At 41.9% G+C, this 22,213-nt stretch overlaps 1 protein-coding gene across 3 annotated transcripts in view; it reads left to right on the top strand.

Annotated features, from left to right (window-relative positions):
* Positions 1-22,213, top strand: part of ACOT7 (acyl-CoA thioesterase 7) — a 149,625-nt gene that overhangs the window by 61,514 nt on the left and 65,898 nt on the right. For 2 of the 3 annotated variants that reach the window (XM_051988693.1, XM_051988695.1), the window contains exons 5-7: positions 2,940-3,054; positions 7,483-7,497; positions 8,921-9,007. In XM_051988693.1, coding sequence (XP_051844653.1) covers positions 2,940-3,054; positions 7,483-7,497; positions 8,921-9,007 — 217 coding nt within the window. The remainder of the gene's footprint in view (positions 1-2,939; positions 3,055-7,482; positions 7,498-8,920; positions 9,008-22,213) is intronic. The other variant, XM_051988694.1, reaches the window with a different exon arrangement.

Genomic DNA, 22,213 nt, shown 5'->3' on the forward strand with positions numbered 1-22,213 from the left:
GAAGCAATAAGAGGGATTCTTCCTTTAGCTTTAGTTGTGATCGATCCTCAGGACTGCAGGCATCCTAAATTAGAACACCCAGTGTCTCTTATTTGTTGAAAAATGTGAGTTTGTGAGGGCTACTGAGCCCTTTTCAGGGCTGCCCATTCATCTTTGGGATCCATACTGAGCCAGCTCTCAGCTGTGGCTCCAAGGAGCTGGACGTGTACAGAGGCTACAATCCAGGAAGCCAGTCCTCAACTGGGCTAAATGATGTTGAGAGTAATGAGACTCAAGTCTGTCACTTGAGGTGTCCACTCCACGTATTGTAAATTTGCCCTGGTGGAATGGGCAGAAGAAAAAGTTTGTTCCAGCAGCCATGGAGGGGGCTGAGGCAGGCTCCGAGGAGCAGGTAGAGCTGCTCCAAGTCACCAAGGTCACCTGCTGCATCCCAGCCACCGCCGGTTACAGTTATCCTGCTGCTGGGCTTGGATGCCTCTGCTAGAGAGGGGCAACTAACTCTGCTTCGCTTAAATCCAGTTCATGCACAGGTCAAGATGTCACCCTGTCCTCTTGGAAAATGGAGGACAAAAACTCAACATTGCCTGGTACACAAAAAAAGGCTTAAAAAAGATAATCCTTTTCCTCATGGAGCTTCACAGTCATATGGAGAGAACACAAAAACAACTTGTGTAGAGCAAAGCTAAATGTAGGATAAATTGAAAATAATCAGCAGAGGGAAGCACTAGGCTCAAGGGGGTTTGGCAGTGCTTCCTGTAGGAGATGGGATTTTAGCTGGGCCTTGAAGGAAGGCAGCAAAGTCCAGGAGGCAACGATGAAGAGGGAGAACATTTCACCATGGAGGACAGCCAGAGAAAGGCACAGCAGGGAAGCCACTGTCACTGGGGTGCAGAATATGGAGAGTGGGGTGTAAAGTATAGGAAGAGTAGAAAGAGAGGACTTTGAATGTCAGACAGGATTTTATATTTGATCATTTAGAAGTACTTTTTTTTTTTTTAATATTCTGAGGGGGGAATTTGAGGTGATGGCAGTTGCTGAACTATTTTCTATCTCAAATTATACTTAGTTTGCCCCTAACCATAGTTAATGTGGCTTTGGTAACTCAATAGTTAAAATATTTATTCTTTTGATTTGACTTATAATTTTCAAAACACATTAAAGTACTTTATGCCCTGGGCCTCTGTATTGAGGTATAAAAATCAGTCCAGGGAATCTTTCCAGAAGCAGCACAGTCTACTGGAGAGAAGATTGGACTCATTGAGTCAGGAAGAATTTACTTTAAATTCTGCTTTTGAGTCTTACTGCATTTGTGACTTTTTTGAGCCTAAGGTTCCTTATTTATAAAACGAAGATAAAAGAGCTCCCTCAAAGGATCGTTGGGAGCATCTGTTGATAGTGTTTTGAGAACCTTCAAATGCTATCTGAATATCTGTTGTTATTCTTGGGTTACTGTAGAAAGCAAAAACAAGATTTCTTTTCTCATCCCTTCCCTAAAGCACACTAGCTTTTTTCTTTTCCTAAACAAACATTTCCAGGGAAGCTTTCAGTTTAGTCATCAGTTTTCCTAGATGGACACAGCACAATTTTTATTCTCACAGCAGAACCCTTTTGACTGTGGAACATTTTTCAAACCATTTGATTTATGGAGGAAAAGTTTTAGTTGTCCATTGTAACTTAAAACACTCACTTTTGTGACTGTTCTCCTTTCAAGCCCCTCAGCTTCTGTCTCATTCTTCTTTAGTGTTCTCAAACCCAAGATAATGGATAATTAACCACAAATTGGTGCTCAGTCACTGTAAAAACAACTCCCCTCCCCAAAAACAAAAGGCCTTATGAGAACTCACTATCAGTGGGAAAATTGAGAGTGCAGGCTTTTGAATCGGAGTCTAAAAAGCCCCCTGGAATGAGTCTCCCTTGATAGAAGACTGATTGGGGCAGGTTGGGGCTGTAGAACTCAGGCAAGCATCCCAGTCTTCAGAGTAATCCTGGTTTATGGAGGGGTTATGAGGTACAGCTGCAACTTGGGCAGAATTGTGTGGGAAAGAAAGTGTAAGATTCAGAGAGACAAGAGTTGACTGAAAGGGAAATCTTGAGCTTTTGGGGGGCAAGTGTAGAAATGAAGGTTAGCAAATTGTTTTTCGACCTGGGATCCTACAGTAGAAATGGGATCTCCCACTTTTCTGGGGAGTGGCATTTTATTTTGATGACAGAATGGACGGTCCTCTTAGAGAGATAATGGGGCTTCTTTCTACTCTCCCTCCCTTTATTTTTGGTAATAACTCTTGATGCAACTGCTACCATTTTTCTATAATACTGATGGTTTCTTCCATTTCGTCTCATAAACTGGGAAGAGCAACAGAATCAACAGATTCAAGCAAGTTTCATCTGTGAGAAAATTAAGACATTTAGAAGGGGGAAAATTAAGCAAAGAAAATGGAAGTCCCAAAGAGAAAAAGATTTGGGGTTAGAACGATAAGACTGATGTGTAGTTGGGTGCCTGTGACTCGGAGATGATGGGGAGCTTCTTGGAGGAGGTGGAATTAGAAATGCCATAGAGAGAGGAGGACGTGGCTCTCCAACGTGGTCAACAAAGGTCCAGAGGCAGATATGCTGGAGAATGCATTGTAAACAGGATTATATATGTGCTGAACTTCAGCATCAGTAGCTGAACTAATGTACTCTCAGGACCCAATTTTAATGAGAAAATGTTATTCTCTGTGGATTTTAAGTTCTTGGTTCAGAACTCCTGGGTGACTCATTAGGAATCACCTTAGCTGCCGCCCCCCTCTGCTTCCCCATGCGGAAAGTTCCCCTGGTGAGTCTGACCAGCAGCTCTGAGCAGCCGAGGGGCTTTGTGGCCTTTTCCAGGCCTGGGCCCCAAAAGGAGGTGCCTTGAGGCCAGGCAGAATGTGACCTCTGTGTCTTGTGGTCTTCCTCAGTATATCCGAAAAGAACAAGAGGAGGAGGGCAGGAAGAGATATGAAGCTCAAAAGCTGGAGCGTATGGAAACCAAGTGGAAGAACGGGGATGTGATGCAGCCTTCTATTAACCCAGGTAACAGCCGGCAGCTTGTTGCAGTAATTACTTTAGTGCTGCTAATCTGGTTATTTATAGAAATAGTAATTTATTAAGTTAATTGTCTCGGGTATTTATGTCGCCTCACTGCCTTCACAGAAAAGGGCCACGCTGCCTGCTCCAGGGCTAAGAAGGAGCCCCTTGGGTGTGATGCCATCTGCACCCTCTTAAACCTCTAAAGGTGTTGAATGAAGACCTGGAACCTGTTTTCCACTCCCTCCCCCAGCAGCTCAATAAAAGAGTATGAACTTAAGCTCTCACAGCAAGGATTCAATGAGGGATTGCCAGGGCCAGGCCTTGGAGGAGTTGTCAGCAGCTATCCAGTGCTTACAGGGGCACAGCATTGAATTATGGGGGATTGTGCTAGATAGCAAAGCACAGCTATAGTCTCAGCTTTTGAGAGTTTACAATTAAGCGAGAGACATAAATCTTAGAAAATAGTTTATAAGGATCTGATCATAAGAAAATTATTGCATATTCCCTGTTTTTTAAGTCAGAGAGGTTGGGTTCTTTTCCTTTTACTGCCCCTCCTTCCCAGTTTTTCTTTGCTCCTTATCTTTTTTGGCCAGCCCCAAATTTACAAACAAATGAATCAGCAGCAGGACTTTTGTGTTTCCTCCGGAAATCCCTTCTGTTTTGTACATAGTAACTGCTTATGTTCCATAAATGGTTCTTCATCACCTGTTACGCATATTTCTTTTTACTGTTTCATTCTTTGTGTACAGGTGTGGCCTTGGAAAGCAAATCTAGTGTACCCAAATCCAGGTGTAGAGTAGATTGATTAGAGATGGTTATTCATGTTATATTTTGGGAAATGTAATTTCTTCATTTTGGGAAAGGATGTATATCTCAAGTTTCTTTTACATCTTTGGCTTTTGAGGAATCATCTATTTAGCTAAGTGGAATTGGAACTCGTCTGCATCCTTGCCCAAATTTTTACTCGTGTAGATTTCTCTGTCTTGGGTAAGACAAGCGTTCTCCTGATTTCTTGGTCTGAAACTAATATAGTTGGTGCACAAACCATGGCTGTCTCAGTCCTGTTCCCATTTAGCAAGTTTAGAAAACGATCTCTGGTCCATAGTAATTGAAAGTGTCTGTTGATGCCAGTGAGTTATGACATAGTGGGTATTTTTCCCCATTAGATCTACATAGATAGACCATTCATTAGAGGAAGAGTGATGTAGTCATTAAGGAGGCTCACACACTTGGGCTTGGCTCACCTCTCATTCCTGCTTATTGTCTCAGATCTCTGAAGTGACAATTCTCTTTAATTTCAGAGGAGTCACAATTTACACCAGAGAAGGAGTTCCTCACGGGGAGTTCTCTATACCAATCATATCACAGATCTGGTCCTTACCATCCCTAAATAGAGTTGATTCTTACCAGAAACAAAAGTATAAATCTTGTCATATGATGAACAGTGCTATAGAGCACACTTTGAAACATTAAAGTTAATTATTCTGGGGAGCCAAATTTGTTCATGATATCTGTTTTCATTAATATTTTTATTATATTTTTCCATACTCTAGTATTTTTCCAGTGACATCTAATGTAAATAGGGTGCGTGAGATTTTCTTTTAAATTAACAAGCACTTATTTTCTGTCCCTTCCTCCTCCCCCCATTAAGAAAAAACTAACCCATATGCCTAGTCAAGAAAAAACAAATTCCCACTTTAGCCGTGTCCAGAAATATGCGCATGAGATTCCCTTCTGTTTTACCCTGCTTTGACACTCAGAGATGGCATTTTATTTTTTGAAATACTTAGATGAATTTTCTGAAAATTTTTTACCTTTCTGTGATCTCTAGTTGGAATCCATCTTTCAGATATTTTTCTTAAGAAAATCCCATTTTTCCTTTGTTTTAGCCTATTTCCCTTGCTACCACTAGCAGGGTTTCTGATTTTTTTTTTTCCCAAGAAGGATGAGGTTGGAGAGGAACCAATACTCTGGGTAATATTCACCTGTAATTGGGTCTCCAGAGACAGAGCCTTAAGGGCCACCATCTGACTGACATAAGTCAGAAATCTTTGTTTCTTGGCATAGGTTGGGTGAGTTGAATGTGTCTTAATTGATGCAGAACTATGGTTCGGCCTTGATGGGAGGAACTTAGGAAGTAGAAAGAATGTATGTGCTTTGAGTGTCTTGAAAGACATTAGTGAAGCTTTAAGGTAAATATGACCATCTTAATAGAAATGTTTTTTGGGGATGGTAAAGATATAAAGATAAAAATTGCCTTTTCAATTTTGTGCAGCATATTTGATTGAACATATATATTCAGGGCACCAAAAGGACTAAAATCACCAGAAGGGTGATAACTTTACCCTCAAAGATCTGCCAGTCTAGAAGGGGATGATTAAGGATATCTTTATGCTTAAAGACTGAAGTGTATACTTCCTCCATTAATACAGATTGCCATCTGTTTATAATTTAGCATCAAACTTTTAAGAACCGCTAGAAAGTCTAAAATCATTCTTCAGCCTATAACCCTTGGTAATAAGCCTCTCCCAACTTAGGATGGTCCCTGGACCCTTGATCTAGTCTGTCTCCAGGTCTGTCCTCCAAGCCTCCCAAGTGTCATAAAGTCCTGTTAGACCCCATACTGCTCAGGGAATCACCTCCATGCTACAAAGACATTCTAGAACATGGCAAGTCTTTCCTCTGTATCAGACATTTAACAACATGACCTTTGCCTTTAGAATATGAAAGTGCATTAAGAGGATGCAGTACTAGTTTAAAGTGACAATTTTTTTTTAATCTTTTCATTTTTCAAATGCACTTTCTTCTCTAGTCGGTCTCTAAAGCACCTTCTGAATTTGTAAGTCCCTTCAAATTTTGAGGACAGAAGACAGTGTCAGATATTTGTAGCATAGTTAACCTTTCCTAGCAGCATGTCACAAGAGATAAATTAGTCTTCAAGGCTTCTTACAGACAGTCTGAAAGGTCTTTCTGAAACAGTTGACAGAATTTCTTCTCTATTACATCTCAATCACAAGGGAAAAAATAGTTACCTTGAGAATCTGGGGAAATCTCAGGCTTTTCTGCTACAAATGAGAGCTCTATTAAAGCTTTGAGATGATCTGATTAAATGGTAGTTTTGAGCATTTTGGGTTCCCATAAAATCAAATACTCTGTGGGCAAATAGGATGAAAAATGAATTTGTTTTTATCACAGGGGCTTTTTAAATTAAAATGTTTCTGATAAAATGCTGGCGCGCTGATTGTTTCATCCACTGTTCCAATTTGGCCCTGCCGCTATTGTGGTGCTCATGGGAAGTCATTAGTGGCTAGTGTGTGCTAGAGAAGAGGATTTCTGGGGGCCTTTAGGCCGTCTCCATGCCCCACTGACCCTTAGTGCCCATCCTCTTGGCTAATTAGCTTGGAGGAGAAGGCCTGGATTAACCTGCCCGCCCCATTGCCAGGGCTTATCCTGTGGGGTGGGAGTTCTTTCTGAAACCTTCCTAATTGAATTCTAGCACTTAACTTTGCGGAGGCGTCAACAGTGTAACTGCCTTTCACGTGCTGGAAAAAGTTCTGCGTTAGCCTTTGCATTTTGAGCCCCTTCTATTGACTCTTTTACTTGCTCTCCTCATTATCCAACTTAATTCTCCTCCTTCTAGATGGGGTTCGTGTTCTCTGTGCTGCTTTAGTTCCAAAGCTCAGGGACATTTGGGACAAGATCTGGTTGTTTAGCCAGACAGGAATGGAATGAGGACAGAGGACCCGGGTTCAGATTTGACCCCTGACTTATTAGCTGTGTGATAATTGACTTCAGGCAAGTTGGGAACCTGTCTTAGCTATAATGTAATTCTCTTGGTTTCCTCTAGAAGTGGAAAACTGAATCAAGTTTCTCTACTTCTTTTCTAGTTTTCATATGGTTAATGGAGGCAAGGAATGGTAACTATAAAAGGGGATCAGCTCTACTCTCCTGGGAAAGCCCATTGTCAGCCACTCTTTTTTTTTCACTTTACAATTTGGGAGTCTCTAAATAGAACACTTGATAAATTATAGAAGAAACTGAAATGGCCATGATTTGGTTTAAACCTTAATTCTTTTCAAAAGAGCAATGGTGACACATCAGATTGGTTAGGGAAGAGCATTTCAGGTTACCTCCCTTTAAGTTAAATGGATCCTGGTGAAATAAGACTTTACAGTTTAGAAACCTCAGCTGGAGAATTTTATTTTAAAAAATCCATTTTCAAATCAAATAGGTTCATAAGATTATGTGTGTGTCAAGATGTTGCTCTCTTGGTTGATCAAACACTTGTTCGAATGAGCCGGAGATGTAGATCTGGAGAGCGTGGCACTGCAAAGTGAGCGTTCTTCCAGGGTTGTTTGAACAGAGCACGGAGCAGATGGTAGCGTTGTTGGTCTCAATGCCTTTTCTGTTTTCTACCCGCCTGCTTCGCAGATAGGCAGACTAAAGGTAAGCGTCCTCTCCAAGAGGAGAGGCCTCGATGTCGTGATGTGATGATGTCTGTCTGTCTGTCTGTCTGTGTAAGAGAGAGCCCATCAGCCGTTGTCTGCTCATGTCTGCTCGGTGTTCCCAGGCCAGGAGGCTGACCCTTTGAAGGCTCAGCGACAGGTGTGCATGTCAGGTGTACAGACTGCCGTTAAATGTGCCGAGACTACAAAGCAAAGCAGAGTCATCGGGGCTGAGGTTAGATGGGAGGAACAATGCCTTAAACCACTCTCCGGCGGTCAGTGATGAGACCCACTCACCAAGTGCAGCCTGGACCAGAACCCGCCAGGCTGTTAAGGTGTAGCATTACCTGGAGACTTCCTCTCCGCGAAGGCTCAAGCACACACATAGGCAGTGCTTTCAATTTCCCTTAGAGTAATCCTGAGATCCTTTAAAGCTTTGAAGTTTGAAAATAAATGTGATTCTCTGAAGTTTTAGAATAAACATATGAGGACCTTTTCCTCCCATCGTCCACAAGGTGAATTTATCTGCTTAATGACTTTGGCAAAAACCCTTTCACAGCGTCAGAATTACTGCCCATATACTGGCCATATAACACGAAGCTATTATCTCCTGGATGAATTGAAACCTGAGCTCCTTGATGCAGGTTTCAAGCAGCCCTGCTTTCTTGCATCTAAGCACTGTCGGTCAAGTTCCAGGATGCATCTTTTAAAAAATTGCATCGATGAGTTGTCATAGCCAGCTAGTCCATTACCTCTGCAGGTGGTGGTGGTGAACTTCACTTTCTGATTAACTCCCCAATCTGAGGACTCCCACAATGATTCCTTTCCATCTGAGCTGGATTGCTGATGACTAGATTAGTTTTATTTGAGTACTTTCTGTCCCTTGCATCTCATTAACCCCATTTAGAGCCTCAAGGCATTTGCTCTGCTCCTGGAGAGTTAAATATTCTGGAATCAGCTGCTAGGAGCAAAAATGACCTGGTAGAAGAAGATACTCTGGGGTTACTATGGGCCCCACATCAGCCCAGCCAGGAAAACAGGACCAAAGAGAAGTCCCACATCTCTTACCAGTGTGTCCTGCTAAGGCGGTCCCGGCACTAGGGTTTGGATGGTCTCAGTATTGTCAAAAGCCCAACATTGGTCTAATTATTACCAATTGATAGCCCTCCCTCCCCTCATTTTCTCTATTTCACTGCCAGGAGTTTCACCCATTCATCAAAGAACCCCAGAGCCTGTTTTGAAACCATATTTTCCCCTACAGAAATTTCTGGAGTAACTGCAGAATACCTACCTATGACACTTTTTTTTAAGATTCAAGCTCAGCATGTTTGGGGTTTCTAGTCATTTGGTTTAAGGAACTCAGCGAAGACAGTTTGGAGCAGATAAGCTGTGAACTAATTTTGGATCTTATGTTTTCATTTCAGAACCATACACTGTCAGCTACAGCCAGTCCACCTTGATCCACCTGGTGGGACCATCTGATTGTACTCTACACGGTTTTGTGCACGGAGGTATGGAAATGGCGGCTGCTGCTGTTTTCCCATTCTGTTGTTTTTTGGTAATATCCCTCAGGAAACTGTACTGCAGTGTGACCCAATTTAGGCTCTTGTGTGTTTAATGAAGTATAAATTTAAACTTTTAAGAGGTTGCATAATAAATGACTGAAATGCCTTTGGTTTCTGTCCATAAAAATTGGAAATTAAAGGCAGATGGACAAAGGCAGCATCATAATGTACCTTTAAATGCCCTTTATTGATTTGGCTGCACATAGTGTCTTGTTTTCTGTTGATCAGGAGCAAAGTGTCGATCGCCGATGCTGTGGGAGTAACATTTAAGCTGGAAAGTGGGACAGCTCATTGAAATAGACGAAACTCCCCGAACTTTCTTGCCAGGACTGAGCACTAGTCAGTGGTCTAGATGGTGAAAGTTAACCCCTCAGAAGAGGGTTCTAGGATTGGTCCGGCTGATCACTAGCCGTGTGGTGTTGCGCAATGAGATTTTGGCATCTCATTTCTCCCTTGGTATCACTGCAGTCCTCCTAGGGGGTTGGAGGGCCCACTCATCAGCTGCCACCATTGCCCTCCTTGTGTGGTACAATGAGCAGGGATGTCCGTATTTGGGCTACTACGTGATGAGAGTGAGTGGAACCGCCTGATGCTGAATTGCCACGGAAATGGGCTCTTGAGTCTTTTGGAATGCAGATCCCTGATGAGCCATGTGCCTTCGCTGTGGCTGTGTTTCTGATATTTAAATGGAAACTTCCATGCTAGAGTAAGTCTCTTATTGCACCTATTTGGAAGTTTCCACCTCAACGTAGCCTTTCTTTCATGGCTTCCTTTGATCCAAAGGCCATTGTGGCCTCCGGGCTGCCTAGCTTTGGAGAGGCTGCTGGGGCTTTTCAGGGACTAAGAGGATTAAAAGGTCCTTTCAGGTTTCAACCAGGTATAGAACTCTTTCAGAATTTTCCATAGAAATCTAAGAGCATGATCTGTGATGCATTCACTGAGTCTCAATGTCTACAAGCACATTTTGCCCGTGTTTGTTTAGGAAGTATTTGTGTAGCAGCTTCATATAATACATCATTTGTCGCTATTTTCCTGGAGGTTTTGTGCCTGCAATTTTTGAAAATGTGCCCAATAATTTTTACCAAACCCAATCATCTACTCTTGGTATCCAGGCTCTCACCAGGAGCTAGTGGATGAAATGAACACCATATTGAAAATAATTGAAAGCTGTAATTTTCTTGTATTTTCCTATAAAGAACTGTCAACAAATACAGGATCTGAAATAATTGTATCAAGGCTTTTACAGAGCTATAATTCACTAGATGCCATTTGCAGGGAAAAAAAAACATCAAGTGAAATGGTTCTTAATTTAGTCTTTATTCATAAATTCTGTGCTGTTTACCTTTGCTTCAAAAACTCCTGCCCACAATCTGTGGATTTGACAGATTGCTTGTCCCCTATCTCGAGAGACTTGTTTATGTCTAACCTGCAGGGTGGCTGACAAGGGCTGGCAGAGATGTGGTGCCAGGGCTCAGTCTGTGCAGTTGGAAATCATAGAGCCCCATGAGCAAAACAAGGAGAGGTTTAGGAGCCTTTTCTTGGATCTGAATCCAATCGAGCTCAGTTCAGGCTCAGAGATACAAAAGACAGATTCACATGAGAATCCACATGGGAATCCTGGAATATAGCTTCAGAAAATTTTTCTGAGGAACTTTTGGGAGGATGGAGGGGGAATTTGCGTCCCTGCTAAGTCCCTATGTTCCCCAGACTCCTGGCTCTGGGAGCTTTGGGGTCTCTCCGTTCTCCCTGGACTTCATTCAGTCTTAGGGCCTGCCCCCTGTGTGGCCACATTATTCTGGTCCGCAGAGGTTCTTGGCAAAGAAGGCTGCTTTTCCTCCTTTCTTGCATCACTCTGGTTGAGTCTGAGAGTTGGCTATTGGGAAACATCTCCAAATGATCGTGTCCGTGCAGCGGCCATGTTATTTCATTAGAAACCCACTTGGACTGACCTTCCTACCATTGGTTTTCAGTAGTGCTTCAGTGCTCCACCAGGGTGGGCCCTGGATACCGGTGACAGATTGCAGCCTCTGGGAGAGCATCCTTGGGGCTTCAGGGGCTCACCGGGGACATGGGGATAAAGCATGAAGCTACTGTGATCATGGGCTTTGAGATCCCAGGACCCCTTTCCACACCAGGAAACCACGGGAGGGGGCTCTGATGCCTTTTATCTCAGTTTTTATATTTGCGTTAAAAGAGGCCAAATCTTTCCTGAGCATCAGTTTTTTTCTGTGTATGATGGCGACACTTCAGTCCAAGACTGAAGAAGTGACTGGCCTACCTTCCCTGAAGTGTTTTCCCCTCCTGCTTCTTTCTGGTAAGAAGCTTTAAAACTCTCCGTTTCTGCTGAGATTAGTTTCCATTTGGCAACAAAGAGCTGCTCCCCCCATGTTAGTGAGCACGTGGTCCTTGGTGTGCTGGGTTCCTGCTGGTACCCCAACACTAGAGATGAGCAGTTCTGGAAAAGCAATCTGAGTCACTCACTCTGCTCTGTTGGTGGTAAGATCACCAGCCAAAACATTGGAAATTGGAAACACTTGCTGGCTCACTGAGCTCTGGAGAGAATGCCGAGGACATGGGCTTGGGCCCTTCCTTTGGGGGAACCGGGGGCCCCTCTTGTTGCTGCATCAGAACTTCACAGATCTGGGGAGGAGGAGTCTGTCTGACATGGACTCTCCATCTTGGTGCCAACAGAGCTTGCTCTAATGACAGTGGAAACATCTGGTATTGGAAAAACTTTCAGTGGGAGCCAGAAATACTAGCACCCCAGGAGAAATGGCTTCCTCCCTGTGTGTTTCCCTGTGCCAGTATCTCTGTTATCCTCCCAGGAGGAGAGAGCTTAAGTAAGCAACTTTGTGCTGCCAGGGGTCAGTGGGTGGGGTTGAGAATTTGGTTGCTATAGTTCCCCTTTATTATCAAGCTGTTATCTGCTTTTCATTATGCCATAAAAGACCCTCTGAGAAAAGAGTATTTTAAAAAAAATGAAGCAAAAAACATCCCCAAACCTTGAAATATTAATTTAAATGACAACAGAAGCTTTGATGTAGAAAAAGGGGAACAGTCTGGGTGCCCAGGCCTATAACCAGTCTAGGATTGCATTGTCTTCCCAGCACTCTCCTCTGGTCTGGTGCTTATTTTGAAGTCTCTGGGGTGGGGGGTGGGAGTCCTATGCTTTTTCCTCCATTCCTTTCTCTCTTACATTTAAGCAACTGAGTTGGATTTTCTCTGGACTTCTGTTTACACTTAGTGGGCAGGGAAGCCTGTCCTGTATATCCCTGGAAGGGAATGTTTAGAATTCTCTTGATTCTTTTGACATACCCACCAAGCCAGAAGATTCAAAATGGCGGTGGGGATCCATGGTGGAGAATAGGAAGAGAAGAAGCACCGGGTACTAAAGGGGACACAAGTTTCCCCTCCATCCTCCTCCTAGTTCCTTGGAGAAATTTTCTGAAACCATTATCCTGGGATTCCCGAGTGGATTCCCATGTACCTCTGACCCTGAGATGGGCTCGATTGGATTCAGGTCCCCAAACCTCCTCATAAAGTCCACAGGTTCCAATCACACAGACTCAGCCCTGGCTTTGTCAGCCACCCTCCAGATCAGGCATAAATAAGTCTTCAAGGATCGGGGGCAAGCTACTGTGCTAGGCCTTCGACAGGAATGGGAATAAGGGATACTTTAATTTGCTTATTGCTCTGTTGTCAGCCTCTTGGAACTGACTTTCCTGAAAAGTAATTTCATTTCACCCCCAAATCCCGAAAGATAACATTTCAGGGATATATCTTGAATATAGGTCCTCTTCCTACTCAAGAATGATGATTGGGAAAAGAAATTGAGTTCCCCAGACCCACTTTGGAGATGCTTCTTGTTATCTTGAATGAATCCTGGAGGATCCCCTGGCAGGTGGGATGTATATGGTGTAATGTATTCTGGGAGATGCGTATGGTGGTGTGTTCTGGGAGAGGCTTTTGGCAGGCATTTGGATGGGGGCCTTGTGCTACTGATGGATTGGCTATGCCCTAAACTGTTGGCAGATTTTGACAATTTGAATTATAAGAAATCTGGTAGGTGGCTTGAACAGATGTATTCACAGTAACAAGATGTGTGAAGCATCATCCATCTGTAGGGAATTGTGGGATCGAGTCTGTTTACCAGGGTGGTCTTTGCTTGGGGCTCTCGGGGAGCCTTTCCATTAGCTTCCTAGAAGGAATCTTCATGGGTGGTTCCAGGCCACAGTCTCTAGATAGGTGTGTCTGTGTGGGAGACAGACCCACCAGACAGACAGACACACAAACAAACAGAGAGAGAGAGAGAGAGAGAGAGAGAGACAGAGAGAGACAGAGACAGAGACAGACAAAGAGAGAGAGAAATGAGAAAGGATAGATTATCTACAACTGGAGAACTGCAGGAGTTCTGGTGAGTCTTCCTAATGACATGAGAGTAATTGTTGACTGTCCCTGAAGGCAACTTTCTGTATTTCAGAAAATGAGTTGCCAGGATTCTGTTGTTTTCTACCTTTTTCAATCTTCTGTCTACAAACATGTCTATCAGAAAAGACCTTCCTTCCCTCCCACCTTTCCCGTCAAGCTTTTCTGCCTTAAAAGCGTTGGTTGTATTCTAGGTCATTGGATTCCCAGAGTTAATTTGATAATCCAACAGAATCTATAGGTTCTATGAGTTAATTTTCTTCTGGAAAGGAATAATAGGTTAGTGATAGTGATGAAGCTTCTTGTAATTTGTAATATGTTAGGTTTAATGGGCCATTTTTTATCCCTGTTGACATTAGGTTATTAGTAGGAGCAAAGGGTATAATGTAGCATGTATACCTACCTACATACATATGTATGTATGTTTATGTATATGTCCCTAAGAAAACTTGGCTATGAACTGGATAACAAAGATGGTACCTGTGAGCTTCTGTAGCAACTTGCTCACTGATCTGTGATGAATACAGGAGCCTAGTCACTTGTTAACTGTAGTTGCATTGGGAACACTAATGTTTCCTGGAAGTAGAAAACTCTACTTCTTAGGCACCTTGTACTGTGAACTATAGGCTGGAAGAGAAGGAATAAACTGTGTGACTCCATAATGCCAGCTGTAGCATTGAATTCTTTTGTTCCTGTTGTGCTTTTAGCTGGCTATGGAAAGGCTTTTTTTTTTTTTTTTTTTTTTTTTTAAATCTCCAATAGAGAAAAAAACTAAACTGAAGAAACAGTTTGAGACCAGGATCCCTAAGAATCCCACAGAATCCCTTCAAACCCTCATGCAAAATTGTATTTACTGTAGACCTTGCAAATGTTAAGCAAAAAAGGCTTTAAACTAAAAGGGTTCGAGAAGGGACAAGCCTGGATTTACCATCTAAGCTTGATAACAGAGGAGTAACAGTGAAGGAATGACAGCTGTTGATAGAGGCAGAAGTTGCTCTTAGAAAAAACATGGCCTCAGATAACTATACAAAAATATCAGAGTGTAGCCAACAAGAAAGTGTAATCAGAGGGTGTGATGGAAAGGAGGCAAATTTGATCTTAAGAGTTATTCCTTGAGACACTGTCCAAGATGAAGTCTGGGAGTGGGCAATGGTTCTGGAGAGGTCTACCCTAACTAAGCAAAAGAAATTGGCCAAGGAAAAGGAGGGTGGAAGCACTGCCCAGTAAGGTATGCTCAGGGCCAGAGAGAAGCCTGATGAAACATTTGGTTGCAGGTCAGTTGCAGAGAAAATCAAATCAAATCATTTTGACAATGGAGTACGCTACAATCTTATCTGAACAGAAAAAGGAAATATCTGTTCTGTATTATGGGAAAAGATCACAATTCTGGCAGAAAGCATATTATAGGCAGCTGCTGGAATTCTCAGCCAAAAGCAGAGTAACTCAGAACTTCTTATCTTAGTAATCATTTCATTCTTTAAAAAGTAGAAAGTATCAACAAAAGGAAATTTATTCTGGGTCTAATGCTTATTAAGAGTGGGGAAAGTTGGTGGGGAGGGTAAGTGATGATTGAGAAATCCAAGCATAGGTTGTATAATACACCCTAGATTTTAAGAAAGCCAATTTAAAGTATTTAGAGGTAAGATTGATTGTGTAGCACGGAACAGAAGATGCTCTAGTCTAGAGGGATCATTGTCATTCTTGAAGACATTCTGAAGAACAGAAGGAAGCAGTTACAATGAGAAGGAAAAATGGGAATTATGTGAAGAGACTTTTCTTTGGATGCACCAGAATCTTAAATGTCTTAGATTTGGAAGCAAGAGCAGGTAACAGTCCTACAAAAAGAATGTCAGGAATGACCATGCTGAGAATAAGCTGAGGATGACAAGACAAAGCACAAGTAAAGGGGTTTTGTTCGCTTTGGTGGGGAGAAAAAGGATCAGAGAAGGGACCTTCATGTGGGATGGATGAAATAACTGATGTCAAAGATCTCAATTCTTGTAATATTCTCTCTAAAATGTAATGTGCTCTGTTGAGGTTTTCTTGGGGTCTCTTGGAGCAGCCTTCATTTCAGTTCAGTAATCACCACACAAGTAGCCAGGGGTTAAAGTTCAAATCCTTTATTGTCTCCTTCAAAGTCTTGTTTCCTGTCCTGGGGCCTGGTTAAGTGATCACTCCTTGCGTTAATGATCAAGAAATCGATAAGAAAGCTTTCTTAGCTGTCTCTCTCCTTGGTTCCGAGAGCTTGAGCTCCTGCCTCCTTTTCTGGCCTCTGAATCTCCCCAAATTCCAAGGGTTTGTGCTTCAGCTTCCAGTCACCACAAAGGTAGACGATGGAATGAATCTCTCTCAGCCTCTGAGAGCTTCTAGCTTATATGCTGTTTCACTGAGTACAAACCAATCATCATATCACTAGGAAATCTATTTGTGGATTAAATCAATGCTAAACTAGATTTAACCATTGTCTCCTCAATTCCACTTAGTACCTTGTTTCAAGTTCTGGCCCATAACAAATTCTGAATATGCTTCCATTTTCTCTGCAATTGGAAAATATATAAAATCATTGAGAGAAATTTGTACCCAAGATGACTGAGAACATCGAGAATTACCTGACCCAAATGGAATAATAGCCTTGGATATCCACTCTGGGCTCAGATATGGGAAAGAGGAAAATGAGAGAAATGCCACAAGACTGATAAAGAGCAAATGCTGTCGCAGTATTTATAAGGAGGAGGAGAAAGAGAGCAGAGTATTAACCTAGGCCAGTGTTTTTGACTTCAGTCCCTGGGGAAATCCTGCAATGGCTCATTGAAAAGATGTCTGATAAACATCTCAAAAAGGAGGCTGGCAAGGATGGGTGGTGAGAAGATTCAGCTAGGTTCAGCACCTGCCTTTGATGTAATTACTCAGCTAGTAGATGAGCAGAAGGGAAGCTTTTCCTCTGGCATTTCATATTGCTCCTGGGGAGAAGATGAAGAAATGCAGACTGGACCATCGATGGATTCAGACTCGATTGAGTGTCTGGATTCAAAGAGATTCAATATTGTGTGGCAGGAGGTCTCCAGTGAACATCCTGGGGGTCTGTGCTTTTACCATTCTTATTGACTTGGTAATAGTGTAGATGATATGTTTACCAAATCTGCAGAAGATTCAATGCCCAGAGAGCCTGGTAGTAAGGCCTACAAACTTGGCTGAAGCTTGTTATGTTCATTAAATCTACAGATGACACAGCCTTGGGAAATAATAGCAAACACAGTGAATTATAGCCAGTAACCAAAAAAAGACCTCGATAAGCTAGAACATTGGGCTTAATGCAATAAAATGAAAGTAGGAATATATCTTAAGTTTGCATACCAATAAGCCGTGGCTAACTGGCAATTTTGGAAGAGCTTCGTGGGTTTTAGTGATCCGTGACGAACCAGTGAGCCAGCAGTGGGATGTGTGTACCCAAAAACTGATGTGGATTTGAGATGTATTGAGGTCTAGCAGCCAGGAGTAGGGGGATGGTCGTCCTGCTGGCCTCTGACTTTATCAGAAGCTGTCTCCTTAGAAGAATATTCGGTCCAGTGGCTATCACAGTTGGAGGAGGACATAAGCTGGAGAGCGGCCAGAAGTGGGCAGCCAGTCGGTGTCATGGGGAATAGGGTGAACAGCTGGGGATGTTTAGTAGAAGACTCAGGAGGATACTGCCTTCAAGTGTAGGAAGGGCTGTCATGTGAAAGAAAAATGAGACCTGGTGGTTGTATTCCCGAGAGGCAGAAGTAGGAGCAAGGGAGGGAAGGCAGGAGGTCAGCATCCTGACCAAGGCTGGTGGGCGTGCTTTGGGCTTTGGGCTTTGCAGCTCAAATTCTGGGCTGCTGGTGATGAGCAATTTCTTTGGGCCTGTTTATAAAGTTCCTTCCAGCTTTGGAGTTTGGCTTCAGTTTTCCTCTGCTAGCCTCTAGAGAATTTTTCCTGAGTGTCCCTGTGGAGGAAGATTGGCTAACGCTGCTTGGGTGATGATTTCTTATGATTGTCAAAATTCTGGGTTCCAGGAACACATCTTGACACCAGCTCACCTTGTGATTGTCCACATGTGTGTGCTTTAGTGTTCGCCTGCTCCCCAAGGAGGATCTCCCTGGCCTAACTACTGTGGCTGTTTCTTGTTGTCCTCCATGGCTGAGAGGCCCTGTGTCTCCACTGCTGGGTGAATTTTAGGTCATGTAGTCAGTTTAGAAAGCCTTCCACTGGAGATGCTTAGCCAGGGAATAGGCCTTGAAAACTGACTTCTGGGCTGCTGTGTCTAGGATCTCTTCTGGATCATTTATTAAAGCTTCCGTCCCCGTTGGCCAAATTCGTCAGTGACATGGAAGGTTAGGCACCTTCTAATATTCTCATTTACCATGATGAATGAAGGAATGAATAGTACATGCATAATAACACTGATCCCTATCCCGTCCTCCATCTTGTCATAAAAATAGTTCTTAAAGCATCAAGAGTTTGCAATCCTTGGAAAAGGTACCGTTTGTTATATTGTTTCCAGGTAGAGGCAGTGATCCAAGAACAGTACTTTTTCACAACTTGAAAAATGCTTTTCTTAAATATGGAACAACAGAATTAGCTAAGGCTTATTTCAGACCCCAGGATTCTTCAGGCAAGTCTGAAACAAGTGAAGCATTTTAGCTTTAGTATATGAAATTGCCTTACAGTGGGCTCCCTGTGGAATAAAGACAGCTTAGATTTGTTCCCTGTGGCCCAAGGGTGCATTACTAGAAGGACTGATGGATGGGAAATAGCATCCTGCTTAAAGGAGGCTTGCTGCGAGGAAGCAGACCCAGAGGAGAAGGATCTGTCTGGAGAGGCAGAGGGTGTCCCCCTCACCGGAGCCTTCAAACAGAGGCTGGACTCATAAATACAGGTTAGAGCTGTTTTGGAGGCAATTATTACTTAGGGATATTCAGAAGATTCCTTTACAAAGTGTGGCATTCTATGATTTGGGCCAAGTAAAGGAGCTTCCAAAAGATCATTTGCTCTGTGTCATGTGTCATACTTAGAAATTGTATGTATGTAATTGATTCATTTTGTATGTACATCATGGTCTTTTCCCATGTCCTCTTCCCATTGAACTTTGCCTTTTCTCTGAAGAAAAATCTTATTTGATTGATTTAGGGATATTCAAGAAGATTCCTTTACAAAATCTGGAATTCTGTGATTTGAGCTGGGTAAAGGTGCTTCCAAAAGGTCATTTGCTCTGTGTCATGTGTCATACTTAGAAATGTATGTATGTAATTGATGCATTTTGTATGTACCTCATGGTCATTCCCATGTCCCCTTCCCATTGAATTTTGCCTTGTCTCTGAGGAAAAATAATAAACATAAATACATTTTATTTGATTGGGCAGTATATAAGGTTAGCAGCCCCTTATATCTTTGTCACCACAAAGGAGGATATGGTTCATTTCTTCTTTTCTAGAATCTTTATCGCTTTTTCCATTATTCAGAATTGAGACATCTTTCCTTTTGCACCTTCGTAATCATATTGGTCTCTGGGTTCTATTTATTTTTCTGTACATCAGTTCATACACATCTTTCTGAATTTCTTACATCTCCTTTTCATCAGCATAGGAATATTCCTACAATTCAGTGACAACTAAAACTTACTGTTATACATGAAAAATCTCTCCTGATTCCTTTCTCTGAGCTGCCTCATCAACTGCTTCATTTTTATTATCTTCACATCCTATGCCTTTCAAGCAGGGAGTGTTCCCTTCCCATTTCTCCCCCTCCCCCATAGTGTATTCTCAGTGCCCATAGGAGGTGTGCCATGATTTAACCCCCCCTCCACAATACTGCCTACCTCTGAAAATTAGTCTTTTTTCAGATCTTGTCACCTCTACTGCACCAGTGCCTTAGTTGCTCTGGTTAATATTCATCTGTGCTTGGTTCAGATTCAGAAAAACAGAAGCAGGTAAATTTATAACAGAGGGAAGAGGCCAGTGCTGTTTTGGGAGTCTGTTGCTAAATCTGATTTTAAAATAATCCCTTGTTTGTTAACACAAAGGGTGGCTTGTTTAAAATAAGATGAAGTGTCTCTGATTTTCTTAATATAGAAATCTAAGACCCTCATTCTGTCAGTTAAGATTAAATATAGAAATGGAATAACTAAAATATCTACCCATCGGGCAGTCGTCTTTGGCTCCATAAATGGTGGTTCCTTCACTGCCGCTTTGGGGTAGTCGAGAAACATGACCTAGTCAACCAGCCGCTGCCTTTGAAAAAAATAAACATTCAGCACCTATTTTTAGACCAGTCAACGTGCTGTCAACACTTTTTTAAGATCTGTTAAGGCAGTTAAATGTTACATTCAAAAATATCTTTGGTACCAGATGTTTATCTACATGCTAGCAGCCAAGCAAGACTATGCTTTCTTTCCCATATTTCCTCAAACGACTGAAATATCCAGGGATGGTGAATCCTACAATTTTGTTGTCATCAGTTCTGTTTCAAATCTCAGATTATACGTACAGGACTTGGAAGACTGCAATTTGCAAAATTTATTTTCTCATAGTTGGGATGCCAATTGTTGGCTCTAAGTGATTTAAAACTTCCAAGATGTTCCTAGAAAAGAGGCCCTTTTAAGAAGCGTTTTCAAAACATTTTAAAATGAAAGTCATGGTAATGTTCCCTTAGACAATTGGTAACATATATTTAAAGAGGTCTTCACAGACTATGTTAAGTAATAGAAGGTAGCTAAAGATTTGGAGTAAGGTGTCTTGTCTTCAATTTCTGCTTCAATACTTACTGCATTTGTGACCGAAGATAAGTCGCTTGTACTTCTAATCTGGAAACTTGCCAGTGATGATGCTTTAGGTACCTCATCATTATTAGTGAAGGCATAAGCTCCTGTCTTACTATGGCTAGTTGTTCTGCTTTAGACTACTTACAGATATTGAGGAAAGCAAACAAAAAGGAAGATTTATTACTAAGACACACAAAATTTGGAATAGGGTAGAATCAGTTCTGAGATGGAATGAAAAGCCCGAGACAGTTTCTGGGCAAAAATAATAATCAATTTATTAGGCTAGATGATAATAAATTAATGATTAGTGATCTTTCTCGGTAACCAAGCCATGGAGATCATTGAATGTTTAAATACCTGATTGGTGAACAATTAATGAGGAGGGGGGCTAAAAGTCTTCAGTTCCTTCTGAGAATGTGGCTCGATCATGAGATTCAGTGACTTCCGGCCCCTTGGACAAAAGAATTCATCTCTATCCAAGCTATTCGGGTTGATTTTTTTTTCCATTAAAAGCTGAGTTACCCCAGACTGCAGTGGAGGGGAGCAATGACATGGGCTTATTTCCGAAGGCAAGATTTCACCTCGATTAGATTCTCTAAACAGAAACAGAAATAGTTGAGTTGGGGTCCTGTCTAAGATTGAGGAGCATGGGATTTGGCCAATCTCTTCTATCAGCAGTGCCTTTCAGAGACTGAATGTCTGACCTACAGTAGTTAGTCTGTGAATGAGAAAATAGAAAAAAACTTTAATTCTAATTTAATAATGATAGGTTATTAATATAGAAAAATAACTTCCGTTCCTTTAAAAACTGAGCTTTGGATCATTGAGAAAATGCATGTCCTTCTTGTCATTGGAGAGGAAGAGATAGTATTGTAGCCAGGGGAAAGCCTGATGTGTGAGCACAATATTTCATACACTCCCAGATGTGGCTGGGGTTGGTTGTGTTTTGTAATTTTTTCCTCTTTTAATCTCAAAGATATGGCTGGATGGCAATAAGGAGATGGAGATATTAAAAAACAAATGTGATAGAAAAACAAGGCAGCAGTAAAAATAGGTAAATTTTGAAAAAAATTAACCTGAGCAAATTTCAGTTTTAAAATAAACATTTCTGACAAGAGTTGGGTAATGCTTTTAGGTAGCTATGGGAAAGAAAGAAGTTATAAGAAGAATCTTTGGGCTTTCCCGATAGCTTCAATTGCAAAGAGATTTACCTATTTAGCTGTCCGTTTGTCCATTTATCCATCTATCTACCAACTTAACTGAACTTGAATCAGAATACATTCTTTGCACTTGAAAATGTATGAATTCTATATAGACCATTTGACTTCCTCTTCATTGACCCGAACCAAGCAGATATAAATTTTGGATTGCAAACTTAAGTAGGGAATTACCTGGACTTGATGGGATTGCTGCCATATCAGCATTGTGAAGGAGAGATTGTAATAATGTCTTAAACAGTATTTCTCAATATTAGTCCTTTTCCTTTTTAAATTAGTTGTCTTTTTTTTTTTTTTTAATTTTCATCATTGTATTTCAGCATTACTGATTTCCTTTGTAATCCTGTTCATTTTATTGATGTATTTAAAGACAATATTCTGGGACACTGAGGTAGATAGTTCTCTGGCCCTGGAGTCAGAAAGACCTGAGACTTGACACTTTAAAACTAGCTTTGTGACTCTAGGCAAGTCACTTAATTTCAATTTCCTCATCTCTGCACACCCCCCCCCCCCCCACAAAAAAACAAAACCAAACCCTCTTTCTAAGTATAGACTTCACTGCTAGAAGGGGCCATGACACACAAGTCAAACTGCAGTTAGATCTGATGGCTCCCTTTGAGGGGATGGCCACCTCAGCTCATACTTTGTCTTCCTGCCTTATTTAGGGTAATTCCCTTGGTTTTTCCCAGCCCTTTTAGCCTCTTTTTCCTCACAATTTCTCTCCCCTCCTAT

This window comes from Antechinus flavipes, chromosome 3, assembly GCF_016432865.1.
Source record: "Antechinus flavipes isolate AdamAnt ecotype Samford, QLD, Australia chromosome 3, AdamAnt_v2, whole genome shotgun sequence".
Classification (NCBI taxonomy): domain Eukaryota; kingdom Metazoa; phylum Chordata; class Mammalia; order Dasyuromorphia; family Dasyuridae; genus Antechinus; species Antechinus flavipes.